The sequence below is a fragment of the Camelina sativa genome, chromosome 11 (assembly GCF_000633955.1).
Source record: "Camelina sativa cultivar DH55 chromosome 11, Cs, whole genome shotgun sequence".
Classification (NCBI taxonomy): Eukaryota; Viridiplantae; Streptophyta; class Magnoliopsida; order Brassicales; family Brassicaceae; genus Camelina; species Camelina sativa.
Window position 1 is genome coordinate 32,985,560 of NC_025695.1, and position 20,581 is coordinate 33,006,140.

At 35.9% G+C, this 20,581-nt stretch overlaps 2 protein-coding genes across 5 annotated transcripts in view; one reads left to right on the plus strand and one right to left on the minus strand.

Moving 5' to 3' along the window:
- LOC109127389 (uncharacterized proline-rich protein) overlaps positions 18,411 to 20,581 on the minus strand; it is a 6,369-nt gene continuing 4,198 nt past the window's right edge. Inside the window, exon 2 of the mRNA XM_019232023.1 lies at positions 18,411 to 18,700. Within this exon, the coding sequence (XP_019087568.1) occupies positions 18,411 to 18,700 (290 nt within the window). The remainder of the gene's footprint in view (positions 18,701 to 20,581) is intronic.
- LOC104724981 (probable secretory pathway GDP dissociation inhibitor 1) lies at positions 18,904 to 20,257 on the plus strand. 4 transcript variants are annotated; one of them, XR_002034178.1, is made up of 4 exons: positions 18,904 to 19,145; positions 19,487 to 19,549; positions 19,678 to 19,742; positions 19,992 to 20,257. XR_002034178.1 is itself a non-coding variant. In XM_010443562.2 (3 exons), exons 1-3 carry the CDS (start codon positions 18,990 to 18,992, stop codon positions 20,028 to 20,030), a joined length of 258 nt encoding a protein of 85 aa, XP_010441864.2. In that variant the 5' UTR covers positions 18,904 to 18,989; the 3' UTR covers positions 20,031 to 20,257. The 4 variants fall into 4 exon arrangements, 2 of the variants coding, with proteins under 2 accessions (XP_010441864.2, XP_010441863.1); XR_002034177.1 differs by having other exon boundaries at positions 20,027 to 20,257; XM_010443562.2 differs by lacking the exon at positions 19,678 to 19,742.

The window sequence follows — 20,581 nt, forward strand, 5'->3', positions numbered from 1 at the left end:
CATTGAAACTTATTAAATGAAGCTCAAAGAGAGAAAGAGAAATCGTAAACAGATCTCATCTTAAGTTCTTAACATTAAACAGCTTAGATTCTGGGAAGAACATAGATACCTGCGATTGATTCCTTAATGTGGCTGACAGAGCCGAAGGTAGGTCTCCTTGGGTTTCCAATTTAACAATTGGGGATTTGGGGGTTTATAAAGCAAAGAAACTAGGGTTGAGAGTTGAGACCAGCGTTGAGTCGACAAAAGTTGTGTGTCGAGAAGTGAGAGTCGAGACAAAAGAGTTTTGGGAGAGGAAGGACAGTTGCACACAGTCTAAAGGAGAAGAAGGAGAAGGACAGTCGACTCGAGTTGAGACAAAACATTGTGTACTGTAAGTCTGTATCGGTGTATCTAGGTGTGTTTCGGTTTGATGGATAACCGATCAGATTTTGGTTCGGATCAGTTTGAAACCAAAAACCGAATCACAATCAACATAGAATCCGATCAGTTTTAACAGTGAAACCGAAACCGATCCATATCGCTTTTATCGGATCGGTTCGGATCGGTTTTATCGGATTCGGTTTATATGCCCAGGGCTAGTTTTCAGATATCACCTTCTATAGAAGCGGTTGAAGTCGTTTGGACAGGATCCTCGAAATGATTTTACAGTACACTAAACAGAGGGCGATCGGTCTATAGTTCACTACATTTTTAGGGCTTGTTATCTTAGGTATCAGTCTGACATGTGTGTGGTTGATCTTGTCAGGTAGCATCCATGTGGAGAAGAAAGTTGTGATCTCTCGCACTATCATGTCCCCCAATGTGTGCCAGTTTGACTGAAAAAAGCTAGCAAAAAAATCATTCGGTCCCGGGGCCTTGTCTACATGGATTGCGAAGCATGCTTCCTTTATTTCCTTTGCAGAAGGTTCGAGGATTAGCCTTTGTTCATCTCGGGAGTAATAGTGGGGGATATGGCGTCATTTACACTTTGTCTTATGTTTCCCGGTTCAGATTGGAAGAGGTTGATGTAGTAATCGAAGATGAGTTTCTTTATCCTTTCTTCTTCATAGGTAGGGTTCCCATCCTCTTCTTCCAAGACAGCTATATTATTAATTGCTTTTCTCCTTTTTGTTGCAGCATGGAAGTAGCCCGAGTTTTTGTCTCCCAACGCAAGCCATAGATGGCGATTTCTTTGTCTCCATAACTCCTCTTCCGCTTGGTAGGCCAGCATAAGCTCATGATTTATTCTTGAGATTAGCTCAGAGTTCAGGCAATCAACTAATTTCTCAACCCTTGCCTTCTTCCTAGCCTTAGCCTCCTCTCGCTCCTTAACGATGGTCACGCTTACGGTCTCTCTCTCGCTCTCGCTCTCTGTCTTTCTTTCTCTCTTCCTACCGATCTCGGTCTTGATCATTGTCCCGATTGTATTATATCCATTGGCGTCTTTAGTTTTGAGATGGGAGCAACCGATTTGATCGCGGTGAAGACTTCACGGTGGAATCTATGGGAGAGTCGAAGAGACGACCTAGGTTTAGATTTGGGGATTTCTTTTTTAATGTTTGTCGTAAAGAGAGAGGTATGTTTTTTTTTGTCTAAAAAATGTGACACTTAAAAAACTTTTGGATCTGAGGTATACAGCGTTTAAGTGATTTTTTCTCAAAATATTGGTGGAATAAATGATTTACGTTTCCCGCTTGATGATTTTTTTTTGTTAACGTTGTTTTAGTGTTATCGTATAGTAATTAAAAAAAAGGTTTATCTTTCAAATGAGCTATCGTCTTGTGCTATCAATATAGATATTTCTTGTAGTGTTTGTCTCCATGAGGAATAGAAAGTCTGGTGATATCTTTTTATAGATATCTTTTATCCTGTGAACTGTTATGGGATTCCCCAGCCCACAACAGTTCCAGCTTACAATTCTTAAGGAAGTGACTTTAGTGGATTCTGAAAATCCACCAGTTTCTTTTTTGCTGCAGGTATGAGCTTGATTTTTGGATCACCTTGTCTTGACGCTAGGGTACTTGGGTTGCCTTGAGGGTCTTTGCTACCAGATGGGCCTGCTTGCTCGTTTAAATTTGGAGATTCACCTCTAGGTGTACTGGCTTTGTCCCCACTTGATCTTCTTCTGGGTGAGCCTGATGCTATGTAAATATTTCTTTTTTGTGATTTCACACCTGAGATTCTAAGTGGGCTTTTATTTATCAGCTTCTTTTGTGGAGGTCTGCCTCTTCTTTTGTTTCCGGTTGTGCCTGAGGGAGCATTATGATCTGGTGTCTTAGTGGGAGGTGCTTGAGAGAGAGTCAGGTCTCCTTCTGTTTGGTTTTCCCCTCGTTGCGTGTAACTAGCAGCATTTTCAGTTGCAGCAGCTATGATCTTAGCCGCCGTTTCAGCCATTAAGTCCTTTTCTTCTCCTTGGATTACCCTTCTCCTTCTAGCTGCGCTCTCAGTAGGGTCCGCACAAGAAACATATTGAACCGTCACTTCTCGTAGCTCTCCCATAGTCTCCTCGAGAGTGGGGACGGCCAAAGTTCTCGGTTGCTGTTCCAGGACGGGGGGGGGAGTTTCCACATTTCTCTCCAGCGGAGGACGTCTTGTTCTTGAGGTTTTGGAGGTGTCTGCTATGACAGTAGGGTTGGCACTTGCCTTTTCTCTCCACTGGAGAGATGATGAAGTATCATCCCTGTGATACCATCATTGGTAATAGGATTCACCTCTTTGGTCTCTGGAGGGTAGGTTTCTTGAGTGTGAGTACTGTCTTTCCACTATTTGTCTCGGGTTAGGTGTGACTTCTCTAGTTCCTCTTGAGTTTGACAGTCTCCTGTATCCAAAATCTCGACTAGGGTGTGAGCTCCTAGGAGGTGAGTTGTTTCCGTAAGAGAGCCTAGGTCTTTTGTTGTGTTGGATCCCTGAGTCAGATCTATTTTGAGATATCCATGGCTGATAGGCGTATCCGCTATGTTTTCGGCAGAAGAGACTCTCGCAGGGTATTGGTCGCTCTTTTCGCAAGCGTTCTGAAGGCCATGACAGTTCTTTCTCTCGTGCGTCAAGCGGAGGCAGTGGTTGTAGTGATTTTTTAGGTGCTTGTATTCCAGAGAGACTAGAATGTCGCTTCCGTCAGGGAATTCCACTACCGTCTCCTTCAGTATTGGTCCGAGCCCGTCGAGTAGTACTTTGACTTTTGCTTGAGAAGGCGTGATTTCGAGTTCTAGGATCTCTCCTATTTCTTTGGCAATGCTTGAGATCATTTCCGATTTCCAATAGTGTTTGGGGAGCCCTTAAACGTCAATCCAGAAAGGTATTTTTGAAAGAAAGGAGGCGGATATAACTGGTTCCCAGCGTTGAAGGATGACCATCCATTGGTCAAAGTGGTAAGGTCTATTGTCAAGCACTTTCTGTAGATCCTCTTCGTAGTTAAATCTGAACTAGAAGCAGCCATTTCCCAGATCTGACCCTATAGCTTTTCCTTTCAGGTTCCACTTGTTGGAGATGAAGGGGATGAAAGACCAAAGTCTCTGTGCAGAAGGATTTGTGAGACGTCCCATAAGCGTTAGCAAGTTTTCTTGGATCAGATCTGAGTTGTCCATCTCCGGGGCTCTTATCTGTTTGTGTGGAGGTGGGGCAAAGTCATCCTCCTTACCTTTGCCTTTCATGTGGTAAGGTATTCTTCCTTCCATTTCTAGTGGTAAGTCGCATGTGGAAGTGGAGTTAGGGTTCTTCACACTGAGGTGAGAGATTTCAAGTCCTTCAGGACTGATTGTTCCAAGAGATTTCAAAAGAGAGTTCTTCACACCAGGTGAGAGTGTTCCGGACAGGCAACCAAACAAATAAAAACACAAATTTCGGTGGTAGCTATGGTAACACAGTTTCAAAGGAGAAACTCTTGATCGTGTTACCTAGTTCCAAGCACACGAGTATAGATGTTTGAGAGGTAGGAAGGTGAGTTTACCAGTAGTGGGGGTAGCGCAGCTCATCTGAGGGTAGTGGTGAGGTGTCAGATGAAAGAGAGCTGAGCATGCTAGTCATCGGAATCAACTTCAAATTCGCGGGAGTTAACATTTGGTACTATGGACCAGCATGTATTACTTCTTTTAGTAAACTAGAGTAGGTGAGATCCAGGTAAAAGAGTCTCTCATGCTACTTTCAACCTTCTCGAAATTGGTGCCTGGTAGAGAAATTTTTTGGGTTTGTTGTGGACTCTCCTTTTTCTGAAACCTATATGGTCTATTTGGTTTATATATCAGTTTTGCCTTCCGTTTCCCCATTCGATAGGTAATCTACAATGCGGTTTAATTAACCTGCCTTAAATTATATTAACAATTAAACCATAAAATGACTAATGTTGATTCCAGAATTAGTTCGGACATTACGAACAATGCATAATTAACTGCAATATGAATAAAACAGTGTTGTCCACGTCGAACCATCTTACTCAATGAAGTTTCAAACTTGTTGCAGATTTCTTTGACTTTTGGTAACATAAAACAAGAAAAACAAGTGGCGTTGAATGTTTTATTAAATTGACTTTGAAATTTTTTTGGACCATCTAACTATATATAGTCTAGTGCCAACGACTTCGTATATATATATATATATATATATATATATATATATATTTTACATATATATATATATATATATATTTCACACTCATATATGTGGACACCAAACATATTCACATGTTAAATATCATTATATCAACATTTTCAATCAACTCATGGTGGATTAGTGGTTTTTTTTTTTTTTTTGGTGTGATGGTGGATTAGTGGTTTGAGATGGGAATCTTCACAACTTGGCAACTCGTACATTTCGAGTGATAAAAAAGTCACGAATTTATATGAGATTCTCCGGTTCTTAAAAAAAAAGAAGTAATTTATGACCTACTCGACAAACTAAGCCACAACCCAAAGATTTTTCATTTTCGTTAAAAACAAAAAATAGCTTAAAAATAAGGCTGAGCATTTTAATAGCTAATTTAATATTCAACTACTAGTTATCAACCATAATTATAATATTTATATGCAATATAAAAATTACAAGCCATGGATCTGTATGCAGTTACAATCCATGAATTTTAATTGATATGATCTTACATATTTGTCTTTTAATACAACCCATGGATTTTAAAATGGTGAAAGAGAACATTTGAAAAGGTAACAAATTGCATAAAAAATCCGTGGGTTGTGATTTTTATATATTTTCACTATTTCAATTGTTTTCTTTCACCATTTTAAAATCTTGGATATTCAGGATTAACAATATATAGTTTGTGCCATTTAAGATACTTAACAATCAAAATAGAAGTATCAATATGTATCAATAAATGTTTTCAAATACTCCTTCCATTTTTTTATATGACTTTCTAGAGTTGTCACATAAATTAAGAAGTCATTTAATTTTTGTTTATTTTAAATGACTATTTGATCTAAATTTTTATAACAAAATAACAAGACTATAGTACGTGATATCCAAACTATCCGAATCTAGATATACTATTATAAAACCCCTTTTTTAGAAATTGTAAGGCGCTAGTCAGGCAGTTGGGGTAGGCCTAGCGTCTGACGAGAAAATCAGAGATTAAACAAGAATTAATCAGAAACTAGTTTTAGGGTTATTTATTAAATTAATAATAAAATAAAATTATATTATACTAAATATATGTATAATTCTGTTTATGTGAAAAGAAAAATATTAAATAAAATATAAAACTATATTATTGTCTTTAAAATTACGGTAAATATATAAAAATGTAATTTTTTAAAAAAATTATGATTTTAATTAACAGTTTGTAAATTAGTTATTGTAAACCATCATAAACTCTTAATTTAAATATCTAAATAACAACAAATATTTTTAATTTATATTTGCTTCCAAAAATAATCAGTATATACAAAATTAAGCAGAAAATAACCAGATTAGATGGGTTATAATCAAACTAAACGGTATAACCGTATAATCAATGCTAGGTGGAGATTAGTCATTAATCGAGGCGGAGAGGGTGGGCTTAACAATTTTACGGGACGTAATCGGATCTAGGCTGAGATTTTTAAAACAAGGATTACAACAACTACAAGATTTTTGAATTTCTAAACTATCTGACTCTAGATATCCAAATAGGGGAAATATGTGGGTTAAAGTTTGATCAGTCTTCTAAGGTTTTGACACAACATTCTAAAATCCTTCTCAGTATTGTGTGAGTGAAGACAGATCATGAAAAAATATCAAGTGGTGATTTGTAGGGTTGATAAACAAATCTTAAAAATTTCTTGAAAATAACAAACCAGTCGTCAGAAAAAGCAGGCACACGGACCTGAGAGAAGACGTGGATCCACTTAAAGTGGTGGTTCGTACAATACAATGATCATGTAGAAGTGTCAGAAGTTTTGCATCAAATGGAGATCTTCAAAACGTTATTTCTTTATCATTGTTTTACATGAGCTCGATGACGATCTTTTTACTTTCATTCACAAGTGATTCAAAAATTATTATTGATTTACTGAAGACATGCCAAGCTATCGTGTAGATGAAACTGTTATGAGCGCAAAAATCGAACTGAGAAAAGATCCGAATTATATTTAAAATAACGAAATCTGAAACGAATTACAATAATATAATATAAAACATAAAATAAATCACGAAGGCAAGATATGATATATCTTTCCTTAATTCAAAAAAATGGCCGTAAATGCTTTCGGACAATCCAGATTTATGAATCCCAGGATACAACCGATCACGAACTATTACAGTAGCACACCAGTAATAGAACTCAAGTGAACAGATCTACGTTATACTCTTGGGACTACTAAGCTAAGAACTTACTTGGACGAAGTAAGAGAGAGAAACTTGGATGAAGCCAAAGAGAGAAGAAGCGGCGGCGATTTTAGAACTAGAAGAGCTATGTGTTTTTGAGCTTGAGAAATAATGAGAGGTTGCGCCTCTCTATATAGTGGAAGGAGATATGGTCTCGAGATCTCAAAAAAATATTCACTGAATATTCTTGGAGTACTCCGCAAGTTTCTTGGAGTAGTTCCCAAGTTACTTGGAGTTCACGCCAAGTCTTTCCAAAAATTAAATGGGCCTAAAGCGGTCCAAAAAATATTCGGCGAGGCGAGAATTCCTAAGAGCCCAAGAGCCTAAGGCCCACGGCCGACGCCCGGTCCGGCCTGGTTTGGCGTGCATGTGGGAACCTTCCCTCTTCCTTCTACACACTTTTGAAACTAGAAGAGTGTGAAATCATATACAAAGGAGTAAAAAACACATCTCATTGCCGATGTGGGACTCTTTCCCAAACTATCTAAAGTAGCTCACTTCACACTCTTATTTCTCATTCAAATCAACTTTTGGACGAATGAGTATACCATCTTGTAGAACTCGTTACCAACTTTTCATTGCACTATCAACCCGAAAATTCCGTTCAGCCATTTGGCCAGAATTTGGCAAGATAGTCGCTGGAAAGTCGCTGTCCCAAAACCTGCAATTTTTGAAACTTATTTTTGAAAATTCAGTTCCAACAATCCCCCACATGAATAGAAATAAGTCTAAACATATGACGACAAAACTAACCCTATAAACTGACATTACTAGCTAGACTAGACAGACCTTCGAGAGTATATGGGAAAACTAATTGTATATGAGTTGGTGGCGTTTTTTAACCTTGAACCGACTCATTGTTATACCTGTTGAGTTTACTCGGGCTAATAGTGAACATGATGTCTTAAACCATCCAGATTTGTATGTAAACTTAGACAACAAGTATAACACAACTTCGTTTCCTCGTAAAAACGAGGTTCTCTATTGTGTTAATTGTGGTCTTGAACATGCCTGGTTAATCATGAGTGAACTTAGAGAGTATAGCCTCATATATTCTCCTAGAAACGGCCCCAATGCCTATGAGCATCATGATCGAAGAAAGTCTTGTTACCGGTGAATAGGTATCAAAGAAATCTAAGCTTTATTTTTGCCAAAATCCTTGTACTACAAGCCTAGCCTTGTACCGCTCAATATCGCCATTGGGTGTTCGCTTTATCGTAAAAATCAATTTACACTCCAAAGGTTTAAATCCCTTTGGTAGATCTGATAACTCGTAAGTATGATGTTGTAAGATAGAGTCTATTTTGTTTTTGACTACTTCCTTCCAACAAGGTGCATCAGGTGTAGACATAGCTTCTGCATATGTTCTTGGTAGATTTTCAACTAGAAATGCCATGATCAGAAAATCTTCACCAAACGATTTACTTTTGCGAGCTCTTTTGCTCTGTCTAGGTTCCTGGACTGGAAATAAAATTCTTAGTTAACTAATACAAAATAATAGATCTAACAGATATGCGTGCTAAATCAATAGTGTATCCCCTCCTTCATACACCGTCTCACAATACATCTATGTTCTAAACACATCTCCAACCGTACCTCACTCTATTTTAGAGTTAAAACTCTATTATAAAGTAACATTTGCTCCAATGTCGTACTTATATCTTACTTTAAAATAGAAAAAATGAATAGGATTGCTTTATATTTAGAGTAACTCTATTCTCAATTGTATTTTTTTCTACTAACTCTACTTTAGAGTAAAAAATAGAAAACATGCTTTATTTTTTTACACATTGGAAAAACATGCTTTATTTTAGAGTTACTTTAGTTTAGATAAAAAAAAAAAGAAATATACAGATATTATTCTAAAATAGAAAAAATGATAGGATTGCTCTAGATTTTGAAAACTTGGACTTGGATAGAATAATCAAATTCTCTAAAACTATAAGTAGATAATTGATAGCTTATTACTGAAAAGTATAGCATGACTTATATAGCCATGTCAACCAATGTAAAATGGATGCTACAATAGTAAAAATTACGAGACAAAATTGGAATTGGATAAAATAATCATGCTACAATAGTAAAAATTATGAGACAACAACCACCTCTTAAGACTATATATTCTTGAAAATTTTTAAAATTTTCTATTAAAATTCTTTTGAACATATAATTAATTAATATGAAGAACTACAAATATTTTTTTTCATGAATAAATGTGGGGTAAAACAAAATGTAATCACATCACCAGTTTTTGCACACAAAAAAAAATCACCTGTTGTATATCTTATAAAATATTGCAACTAAAAAATGATTAGCGTAACTAAATACAAAAAAAATTGCAATTTAATAATATATATATACTCGACGAAGGTTTAATTGTGGGTAGAAATGAAGCTACCTTATACGAAGTTGTGACTGAAATACCAAACCACGGCAGTGGAGGATAATCTTGATATGGCCGCACGATGGTTTATCAAATGACTGGTCTATCAACTGATTTATGGTATGATATAACTATTTATACTAGGATTAGGAGATCGCGATTCAAGTCTTTCTAGTACAACTTTATGGTTGGCTACTGTAAAGTAAACATCAATATATAATAGCGTACTTTCTTAGATCCCAAGAACGATTTGGTCCGGACTCTTAGGCAAACAACCCTCTTTAATTTTTGAAGATCTTGTTTCTAGTACAGATGTTGTGGATTAAAAAAACCGTGGCTCCGACTGTCTCCAATGGATTTAATTCTATAATAGAGGTGGGGTTTACTCCAACTCACCTCTATTCTTATCAGAGAGATTGATCAGTTGTGTTATGCATTTCTATGGTCCGGTCCTTCATTGAATGTAAAAAAAACAAAGGTTGCTTGGTCTGAGGTCTGTCTTTCAAAAAGTGAAGGTGGTTTAGGCCTTCGCTCATAGAAGAAGCAAATAAGGTGTCTGTTCTCAAGCAGATATGGAGACTAATCTCTGCAAAAGATTCATTATGGGTAAAATGCTACCTCATTCGTAGCGGATCTATCTGGACAAAGAAAGCTAGTTCCACAAGTGGATCATGGATTTGGAAGAAACTTTTGAAATATAGAAAGATGGCTAAACAGTTTCATATAGTGGAAGCGCATAATGGGGAAAATACATCCTTCTGGTTTGATGACTGGTCCTCCCTAGGTCATCTTTATGGTTCTCTAAAAGAAAGAGGTTGTATAACTATGGGCATACCATCTTCGAGCACTCTGGCCAAAGTTATGGCTATGACTAGACGGCGACAATATCGATCGGTTCTTCTTAATTCGGTTGAAGAGGAGACACAAAAATTTCAGTCCACACAGACTACTGGAGAACAAGATGTTGCTCTATGGAAAGGTCAGAACAACCATTACCGCAACCAGTTCACAACGAAAGCTACTTGGCACCATATACACGCAGCTAAACCCACAATGGAGAAGTATCGAGCCATCTGGTTTCCCAATACCACACCTAAATATGTGTTCATCACATGGTTGGTGGCGAAAAACAGGATAGCAACGGGAGAAAGAATCCATAAATGGAATCCTAATGCACTCACAAGTTGCATCTTTTGCAAGAATTCTATGGAGACTAGAGAGCATGTATTCTTCACTTGTCAGTTCTCACAACAAGTGTGGGAGGTGCTCGTTAAAAGGTTACTCCCGGATAAATACTCTACACATTGGAAGGAGGTCATGGCTCTACTAGCAGGCGATACATTAGACAAGACAACACGATTCCTAGTAGGATATGCTTTTCAGAACACCATCCACTCAATACGGAGAGAAAGGAACGATCGACGTCACGGTGAGAAACCTTCGACAGTAGAACACCTAGTCAAACTCATAGATAAGATCGTTCGTAATCGGGTGAGTACAACAGGGGAGGGTGGAGGTCTTACTATCCAAGTTTGGTTTGCAGCAAGACTTTATTAAGCATGTTCTTTAATATTTTTTTTGAAAACGTTAAGACCAGTTTTGTAACACATTTATTTTTTCTTTGAATATAATTTAACATTAGATTCAAAAAAAAAATAGAAATTGCTATATTAGAGGTGAGAATAGAGTTAGGTTGGAGCAAATTTACCTTTAAAATAAAGATTGCTATATTTTTCTCTATATATAGAGGCAAATATATAGATGAGTTGGAGATACTCTAAACAAAGACACCAATACTATCTCTGATTTCCTTCATTTCAAAACTATATATATATATATATGTATTATGTATCCAATTGATGAAAATAAGGTTGAAATTTTTTAGTAAATCCTTTTGTAATATAAAACAATTAGTTTTTTTTTACCGTGGTAACTTTTATTTCTCTTTGGTGCTTGTACACTTTTTAAAGATCCTGCTATTATTCCCCCATTCGGCATATATATACAGTAAAACCTCTATAAATTAATAAACACTATAATATGAAATGGACCAGTGTAAAAAATAACAAAATTCGATAAGATAATAAGATAATAATTTTTTGAAATCACCTTGTAAAATATGGTCCGATAATATAATACATTAATAATCATGTATTAATATACTTATATATTATATGCTGATATAATATTGTATGCTTTAAAATTTGAATTTTTTTCCTAGAGCTCATACCTATATGTAACATCTGTGTTCAAGGATTATATTTTGGTTTGTGCTGATTAAACCAAAGGAGTGAATTTTAATTAATTTCGGTTTTAAATAGATTCTGATTTAACCTAATTAAACCAAAAGCCCTAGTATTCTTCCTAAAAGTGACGCTTCCTTCTCTTTTTTTGTGGATTGTCGACACTGGTGTCTCAGAGAGAGAGAGAGAGAGAGAGAGAGAGCCCTTTTAGAGTGAAGGAGAAGGACCAGAATCGTTAGAGTTTGGGAATCCAAGTCTTTCATCGTCATTCTCCCTTTTACAGATGTAGATTTGGATTTAAACTCAATGAATTATTGGCAGTTTCGTAGGACACGTTTTCTCAGACGCGAGTTAGGACCATCAAGGATTGTAACTGAAATCATGGTCTCGTCTGGTTTCTGATTGACAAGAGAGTTTTTGGGAAGCTTCATGACGTCTCGGGATAGCTTTTCACTAGAGGGATTTGATAGTTAATGGTTAGTTTTTATTTTAGGGTTTCATCTTTGAAACTGTTCTTTTCTGATGTTTCTGTCCAGTTTGCTTCAAGGTTGTTTTTGGCTGTGTGACTTGTTGTAGGACATTTTTGGACGTTTCTGGACTGGTTGAGAGTGTCTCCTGATTATATTTGTTGTTAAGGTGAGTGATTGACCATGAGCTTATCTGAGCGATTGGGTTGTATGACTTGTTTTGTGTGATAATATGTAGGTGTGGTAAATGTGCTATTGGGTGATGTGTTCAATGACTGGTTTGTTATGTTTTATTTGTTGTTGTACTCTTGATTTGCTTGTGTGTATAGCTCGTATATGGGAGGATCGCCTCACTAGGTATTTATGGTAATACTCATGCATCTCATTGTGTTTGTGGTGCAGGTAATGAATGTGTAGCGTGGAATCATGGATATGAGGAGGAGGATGATCTAGGGTCTCGGTTGTATTATTGATTATGCTATTTATGTTGAACCTGGTTTAGAAACATGTTAGGTTGATGGTTTTAATTGGTTATAATTGATATGTTATTTATATTAAATTGGAGTTGGTTTGGTATGTCTTCCGCTGTTCATCTTGATTTTTTGTCGGTTTGTTGGTTGGTTATAATTAAATATTATAGAGTATTTAGTTATATTATTATTTATTAAAAAACGGATCAGGTTGTTTTAGTTTGGTATCATTGCCCTTACAGTTCTAGGGCAGGTTAATGGATGGTGTAGAGTGGTTTAAAGGAATTTAATTGGTGGAATTATTTTCCTGTTGCTTGGTGCATACTGTTGTGAATGGTTGTAGTATGATAGAATTGATTATGAGTAGTTAGTCAATTTGAGTGAACATGGAGTCCTAGAATCATGCTCTTCGAGCCTTCAATGAGATTCCACGGTAAGTTGTTTTATATGCTGTTAGTTGTGTAGTGTTTTTAGCTTTTGTGCGGGAAGTGCAGTTGGCTATAAAGTTGTTGGAAAGTGGTGGATCACGCCGGTGTCGGAAAATACCGTTGGCGGTGATTCATGAAAGTGGATGTGTTCAAAATGGATTTCCGAGAAGTTAAACTGGAGACTTACTTCGCTTAGGGTGGCTGGAGTGCCACTGTTTAGCAAGTTAGTAATTCGCATGTTGTTCTGGTGGGGGCCTGAGGGTGTGGCCGATGTGCTTACTGGTGATGCTGGAGGTCCAGCGAGTGTTGTGAGTGTGGCAACAGGTTTTGCTCAGATCGAGATGACCGTATTGCGGAATTACTGACAATGTTGTTGGAGAGGATTTAATAAGATGATTTGTCCTTATGGAATCTTGATGTGGAATGAATTAAGGGATTATGCGATTCTTGAAATGGAAAGTTTCCATAAATAGAAATTTTCTAAAAGTGAAAAGTTTTATGTGAGTTAGAGCTTAACTATTTATGGAAAGTGTGGTTACAAAAAAAAAAGAAAGTTCTATGAATAGTTAGAACTTGTCTATTTTTTGAAAAGGGTGTGCGTAAACACCAGAGTGGTTGGGATGTTTTAGAGTTGGCCTGAAGAGTGGTCATGGTGGTGTGGTTGATAGGACATTGCAATGTTTTACGCAAACGATAGGAGGTAGTTGCGGTTGGGAGATGCTTATTGACGTTATGACTTTTTTGCTCATGAGGAGATGATTAGTTCTCCTGGGGAGATGAGTAGTTCTCCAGAGGAGATGACTAGTTCTCCTGAGGGGATGATTAGTTCTCCTGAGGGGATGATTAATTCCCCTACTGCACTGCGGGCTTGAGGGGTTGCGACCCTTAGAGCGACAGAGGAGATGATTAGTTCTCCTAGGGGATGATTAGTTCCCCGGAAGGGATGAGTAGTTCCCCTGGTACCGAGATCTCGTGGGTGACGATCCAAGAGTGAGACGGTATGGCTCGAGGACGATGGTCTGAGAGTGTAGGCGGTGCAGTTCGAAGGTTGTGACCTGAGAATGTATGAGTGAGAGAGCAAACAATGTCGAGGACGTGGATATGAGCATAGAGCATAGTGACCTCGGAGGTCGGGAGTGATCTCGGATTTTGGGTTGTGCTGACCAGTGGGGTCAGGGTTTTGTGGACCGTTGGGTCATGAGGGTGTGCGGGCTATTGTGACAGTTTCATGGAGAAACCTTGGCTGACGGTGTTCAGTCTGGTCGGAGGATTTGCGGCCGTAGTGACGGTTCCACAAAGGTCCTTAGCGGATGGACGGTGTTGCGGGATTCAAGGACGAATCCTGGTTGGTGGGGGAGAATTGTAACATCCGTGTCCGGGATTATATTTTGGGTTGTGTTGATTAAACCAAAGGAGTGGATTTTAATTAATTTTGGTTTAATTAAATCCTGATTTAATTAAATTAAATCAAAAGCCCTAGTAATCTTTCTAAAAGTGACGCCTCCATCTCTTTTTTGTGGATTGCCGACACTGGAGGCTTAGAGAGAGAGAGAGAGAGAGAGAGAGAGAGAGAGAGATAGATAGAGAGAGAGAGAGAGATTTTTGGTCGATTTGGTTTGAAGGAGAAGGAGAAAGAGATCAACAAAACTTTATCTTAGAGACAAGGAGAAGGACCATAATAGTTAAGGTTTGGAAGAAAACAGTGTCAGCATATCAAATCGTTATCAAAGGTAACAAAATTTGGTATACATATTCCAAATTCTTTCATCTTTATTCTTCTTTTTACAGAAGTAGATTTGGATTTAAACTCGATCAGTTATTGCCAGTTTTGTGAGACACGTTTTGTCAAACGCGAGTTAGGACCATCTGGGATTGTAACTGAGATCGTGGTTTTGTATAGTTTTTGATCGGCACAAGATTTTGTGGGAAGCGTCATGACGTCTCGGGCTAGCTTTTCACCCCAAAGATTTGATAGTTAACGACTGGTTTTTATTTTAGGGCTTCTTCTTTGAGAGTGTTTTTTCTGATGTTTTTGTCCAGTTTGTTTCAAGATTGCTTTTTGTTGTGTGACTTGTTGTAGGACGTTTCTGGACTGTTTCAGAAACGAGGAGAGTCTCTCCTGCTTATATTTGTTGCTAGAATCAGCTTTGTTAAGGTGAGTGTGTGACCATGAGCTTATCTGAGCGATTGGGTTGTATGACTTGTTTTGTGTGATGGTATGTAGGTATGGTGAATGTGTTATTAGGTGACATGTTCAATGAGTTGTTTGTTATGTTTTATTTGTGGTTGTACTCTTGATTTTCTTGTGTGCATATCTCGTAGATGGGAGGATCGCCCCACTGAGTATTTCTGGTATTTGTGGTTCAGGTAATGAATGTGTAGTGTAGAATCATGGTTATGAGGAGGAGGATAATCTAGGGTTTCAGTTGTATTATTGATTATGATATTTATGTTGGAACCTGGTTTAGAAGCATGTTAGGTTGATTATTTTAATTGGTTATAATTTATATAGTATTTATTTTAAATTGGAGTTGGTTTGGTTTGTTTTCCGCTGTGCTTGTTGATTTGTTGTTACTTTGTTGGTTGGTTATAATTAAATATTATGGGCTATTTAGTTATATTATTATTATTAAAAAAACGGATCGGGTTGTTTCACTGTAAACCAATTGCTATGTTATATTTTCAACCTATAATGATATAGAATGCTCTATAACATGTCATAAAAATAGCTAAATTTTGTAAAAGTTTTCAATTTCTAGATTCATCATTTTAATTGTGATAATTTTATAAGCTATTAAAATATGATAAGTGATATCATTATTTATAAATTTTAATTTATGTATGTCATGTGTATAAGTGAATTTGTTTATACGATATAGTATTTGTAACTTATTGTCAATAATGTTTTTTAAATATTACAAATTCAGTTATAAAACTATAAAATTTATAACCCCCAATAATCGAACCTTATTTAGCTAAAATTGTCTACATTTATAATTTTTAAGAATTTAAACAATTTAAAATAGATCTATAAATTATTAATTATCAATTTACAATATAAAATAATAAATACTTCCTTAATTTATCTATAAATTAATATTATTATAGATTAATAAAATATCATAGTTACAACATTATTAATATATAAAATTTTTACTGTATGCTTATCAATATCCTCCTTATATTTAATATATTTATTATTAATTTAATTATAGAAAATAAAACTTCATTTCAACATTTTACCCAAGTCCGCCGTTGCATCTATGAAACACTAACCGGTTACTAAGAAAGGAGCCGATAGGCAAGGGAAGACTAAAAGCAGCAGAACCAAAACCACCACATGACGACGTCATTGTGAAGAACACTTCGTTCCCATCTCCCTCTCCCTCTCCCTTTCTCTTGCTCTCTCTTATATTTCTTACTTTGCTATCTTTCTTTTGGGTTGTAGTCATTTATTTATATATCCACGTGGGGCAAAAAGATTGAAGTCAAACCAAAATACAAAACCTTTTATTAATTTATAGAAGTTTTAATTTATCGATATATTAATAATTATTAATTTATCAATAAATAAATATACGAAGAGATTTTTTCATTTTCATAATTTTGAAATTTTTTTATTACAACATAAAATACTTTTGTTATCATTTACATTTTTAAAAAAATTTCTTAATTTATAATATTGGTTATCGTAATAGGATGAATTTTAATTGTTTACTAAATTATGTAGATAAAAATGATGAATATTAGAAGTTTAAAGTTTAGAAGAAATTGCTACTACTATCCTCTATGGTAATGATGAAGTCGAAGAAAATATTGCGATATCTTTAGAACCTATGACACCCCGGTTACAAAGACATGCAGAGAGGTTTAAAAGAATTGATTTGACCACCTATGTTACCAAAGTGCACTTAGTTTTTCGGTCAAAGGTCCCGAGAGGACTCCACAGTTAAGCATGCTTATGCTGGAGTAGTCTCAAGATGGGTGACCTTCCGGGAAGTGGCTGTCGAAACTGTGCGAGTGAGGACAAAACACAGGGAAAGATCATGTGGTGATTTGTAGGGACGGTAACAAGTCTTTAAAACCTCTTGAACGTAGCAAACCGACCGTCGAATATAGATGGTCTCACGGGCCTAGTGAGAGGACGTGAGGCCCATTAAGAAAAGTGGACTCATGGACTGTGATTGGACATGGAGCCCACTAAGAGGTGGTGGTCGGAGCGTTACATAACCAGTTACTAAATAAACAATTATCGCATCTAAACTCTCCACAATTTTTGGATTCGATTGAGAAGACAACAATGAAAAAGATTAGAGATGAGTTCCAACAAGAATATAAATTCAAGAATAGACAAACAACAATAGTCATATTTCACTAGATTTGTTTAGATATATATGTATATATATTTAGTTTATTTGATTATTAATTTATGATATTGATGAGACTATACTTTTACATAGGATTTCCAAAATAATTATTCTCTTATTATTTTATTGAAATGAGTCATTTTTTACATCCGCTCAACTTAGGATTGGAAAAAATTATTAATTTAGAATGAGTATTAATTAAAAGAGATTCTACTGTATTGACATTGTCTCTTGTTTCTTATTGTCTATCTTATATTTTAAAGGTTTTGCTCAAACTCTTCAGAGGTTGGAATTTTTGTGTCAAGAGTCTTTTGAGTTCGGACTTTAGTTAGTTAATAATTAACTATTGAGCAACACAATATCTCACTTTGACAAAAGAAAGAAAAAAAACACAATATCTTATATATTAGATACTTAATTACAACATCCATGGAACAAACATTTAAAAGCTATTGGGATTATGATGTAACTTAGCAATTATTACAATATATATATGGTGATGAATAATGCAAGATTCATATCATCAGCAGACGCATTTTCTTATAAAAACAGTACTATTATTTCTTTGATAAATGAAGAACTGAAGCCATCTGATCATACCCATTAGCTTCCTTCTTCGTTATGTGACTACCACCAGCGTCAGCTTCCTTCCTCGTTATGTAGACTGAATTATAACTATACAGGCATCATATATTTAAAGATGAAAAAAAAGCATCATATATTAAAAAGAAAACTGATACAATTATTTTTACAAAGGGTACTTCAGTTAAGATTTAATTAATAAAAACAAGTATATTAGTATTCTTATAAGAAATAAAAATTTCAAAAATATCTAACTTAGTAAAATTTATTAATAAAAATATAATTCCAAAAGTACATTATTTAAAAAAAAAACAATTCAACGAAAATATCCTAAAAGTTTAGGTTTGTAACAAATTCTCAATATTTATTCTTTGAGTTTAGAATTATGAATGTGTAATTTCGAAGTTATATTACTTGTTAAAAAACCTATATTATTTTATAATTATTTTATATCCATCTTATTACTGTATAACTAGTTATCATTGTATATACATAGTTGAAAAAAACTTAAAACTGACTGTATATTTTGAAATATGTTTTTACTATTGTTTTCATACCCGCACCGATCAGGCATGTGACAAAGGAGGAGGCATATGCGGCAATAGTGGTAATAGCGTATGTTGCATCCGGGCCAGTGGTGCAGCACTCGGCATCCGGGGAGGTGGTGGTGCATTATTGGCATCAAGGATGGTGGCGGTGCATCTGATATCCAGGGAGGATGTGGTAATAGCGTATGTGGCATCTGGGGCGGTGGTGGTGCACCCGGGCCCGGCATCCGGGACGGTGGTGCCGTGGTGGTGCATTTTGCATCAAGGAAGGTGGTGGTGCACTCGATCTCCTGGGTGGACGTGATGCAGCCAACTTACGGGGTGGTGGTGGGGGTGGCGGCGGCACAAGCAGCGTCGGTGGATGGTATTGAAGACCTCGTTTACTCTTTGATCGTCGTGCTGCCAGCAGCTTCCTTTTCAACCCTATTTACAATTTATAAAAGTTTAACTAATTTAAATTCGTGATAAAAAAAAAGAAAGAATTACTATACTAGTGCATAAATCGTGGTTTATTACTAGACTATTATCTGTTTTCTTTAGAGTAGTAATAATTTGTCGCCAAAAGACCTTAAACCACTTTTATAATCTTGTATTTATATAAGTGCCATTAAAAATTATTTTTGGGAGAAAAAAAACAAACATTCTTCTTTCTCTCGAAAACAAAAACTCTTCGCCCTAGCCGTCAAGAAAAAAAATTCTCTGATGGCCGGCGATGGCCGAAAAAAAATTCTCTATCCGATCTCTTTCTCTCTTCAGCTCTACTAACCTTTCAGAATCAGCCATGGATGAAGAGTACGAGGTTATCGTTCTCGTCACCAGTCTCAAAGAGTGTATCCTCAGTGGTTTCCTTTCCGTCGATAGTGTCAAGGTCTCGATCCTCTTTCTTCTCGATTCGTATCTCGTTTGTTTTAAAAAACCTTTTTATCTGAATTCATGATTGATTTATTTGGATTAATGTATTGATCCGGATTCAAATCTTCTATGTTATTTGATCCACGATGAACGGACTGAGCTCGATTTTTCATTTTTTGTATGGATTAGATGTGATGAATTTGATTAGTGAAATGTTTGCTCTGTAATCATGACTTCAAAAATAGAGGACTGTTGTTGTCATGTGATCTGATGTTTCATGTTTGAATTGACCTCTTGGTTATTTCCTCATGATCTGATGTTTTGATGCATTTTGTGTTTCTGTTCGTGTCCCTGCAGCACTTTGTGCCTTTGTGGTATAACGGGACTGAAAACAACATATGGTTGGACACATATGACAGGGTAAGAGAGAACCATTACGTCTTTTCCCTTCCTTGAGTGTTACAAGTTCCTATTTTTGCGTTCATCTTGTTGCTTTCTAAACCATAGTTTTGCTTTCATCTTGTTGCTTCCTTTTCTTTACTTTTTAGATGATACACATGTGAAGTGTGTTTAAGGATTGTGATTAAAGATATATATTATTCCGCTAGGACAGGTATGTAAAATAAAATTGAATTTGCCTCTATATGATCAGTGGTTACAAGCTATATCTACTTATCTTGTTGTTCTCAAATCTCTAGGGTGCTATTATGGCTGTTGGTTCTAGTTTAAAATGCAGGTTCTGGTTTTGGTTTTCAAAAACTGTAGGTTCTGGTTTTGGTTTTCAAAATGCAGGTTCTGGTTTTTCAAAAACTGCAGGTTCTAGTTTAAATTGCAGGTTTTGGTTTTGGTTTTTGAAATGCAGGTTCTTGTTTTTAAAGTTTCACGTTTTGGTTGTAGATGAGCTCAGAACCAACTTCAACACTAGCAGAACAAAGAGCTACGACATGGTGTTTATGTTTAGTCTTTAGTAATCATATTGTAATAAGAAACGACATGGTGTTATGTTATCTTCAGTGAATTATATAGCCTTACTGTATACCTCTATTCTTTATGTTTGGATAAATACAAATTAAAACAACTTGGGATATTGTCTTGTTTTGAAATTTATGAAATTATTATTTTGTTCTTCATCGACTCTTTGAATAGCTTCATACCACTTATATGCAATTCATACCACCATTAGCTTTATTGTGCATATATCCAATTGGCTTGATCACATTTATAAACTCAACTCAATTGCCTCAAACTTTATTATAACATGCGCATACCAAGGAGGCAAATGAAAACAACATGATTTGTTTTTAGATCATGAAGATAACTAGATAAGTATAAGTTAACTCTCTTAGCCCATCTTAGGCCATACAAAAATTTGCAATTATAGTGATCTCCATCAGCACTTTACCAGCAAATACATATCTAACTTACTACAAATTCAGTATTTTTCGTTTAGGG

Excerpts from the sequence above, each read along its gene's own strand:
- LOC104724981 (XM_010443561.2), top strand. The coding sequence starts at position 18,990 with ATGGCCGAAAAAAAATTCTCTATCCGATCTCTTTCTCTCTTCAGCTCT. Across the intron at positions 19,146-19,486 it reads TTTCCGTCGATAGTGTCAAG|CACTTTGTGCCTTTGTGGTA; the intron begins GTCTCGATCCTC and ends GTGTCCCTGCAG. Across the intron at positions 19,550-20,026 it reads GGTTGGACACATATGACAGG|ATGAGCTCAGAACCAACTTC; the intron begins GTAAGAGAGAAC and ends TTTTGGTTGTAG.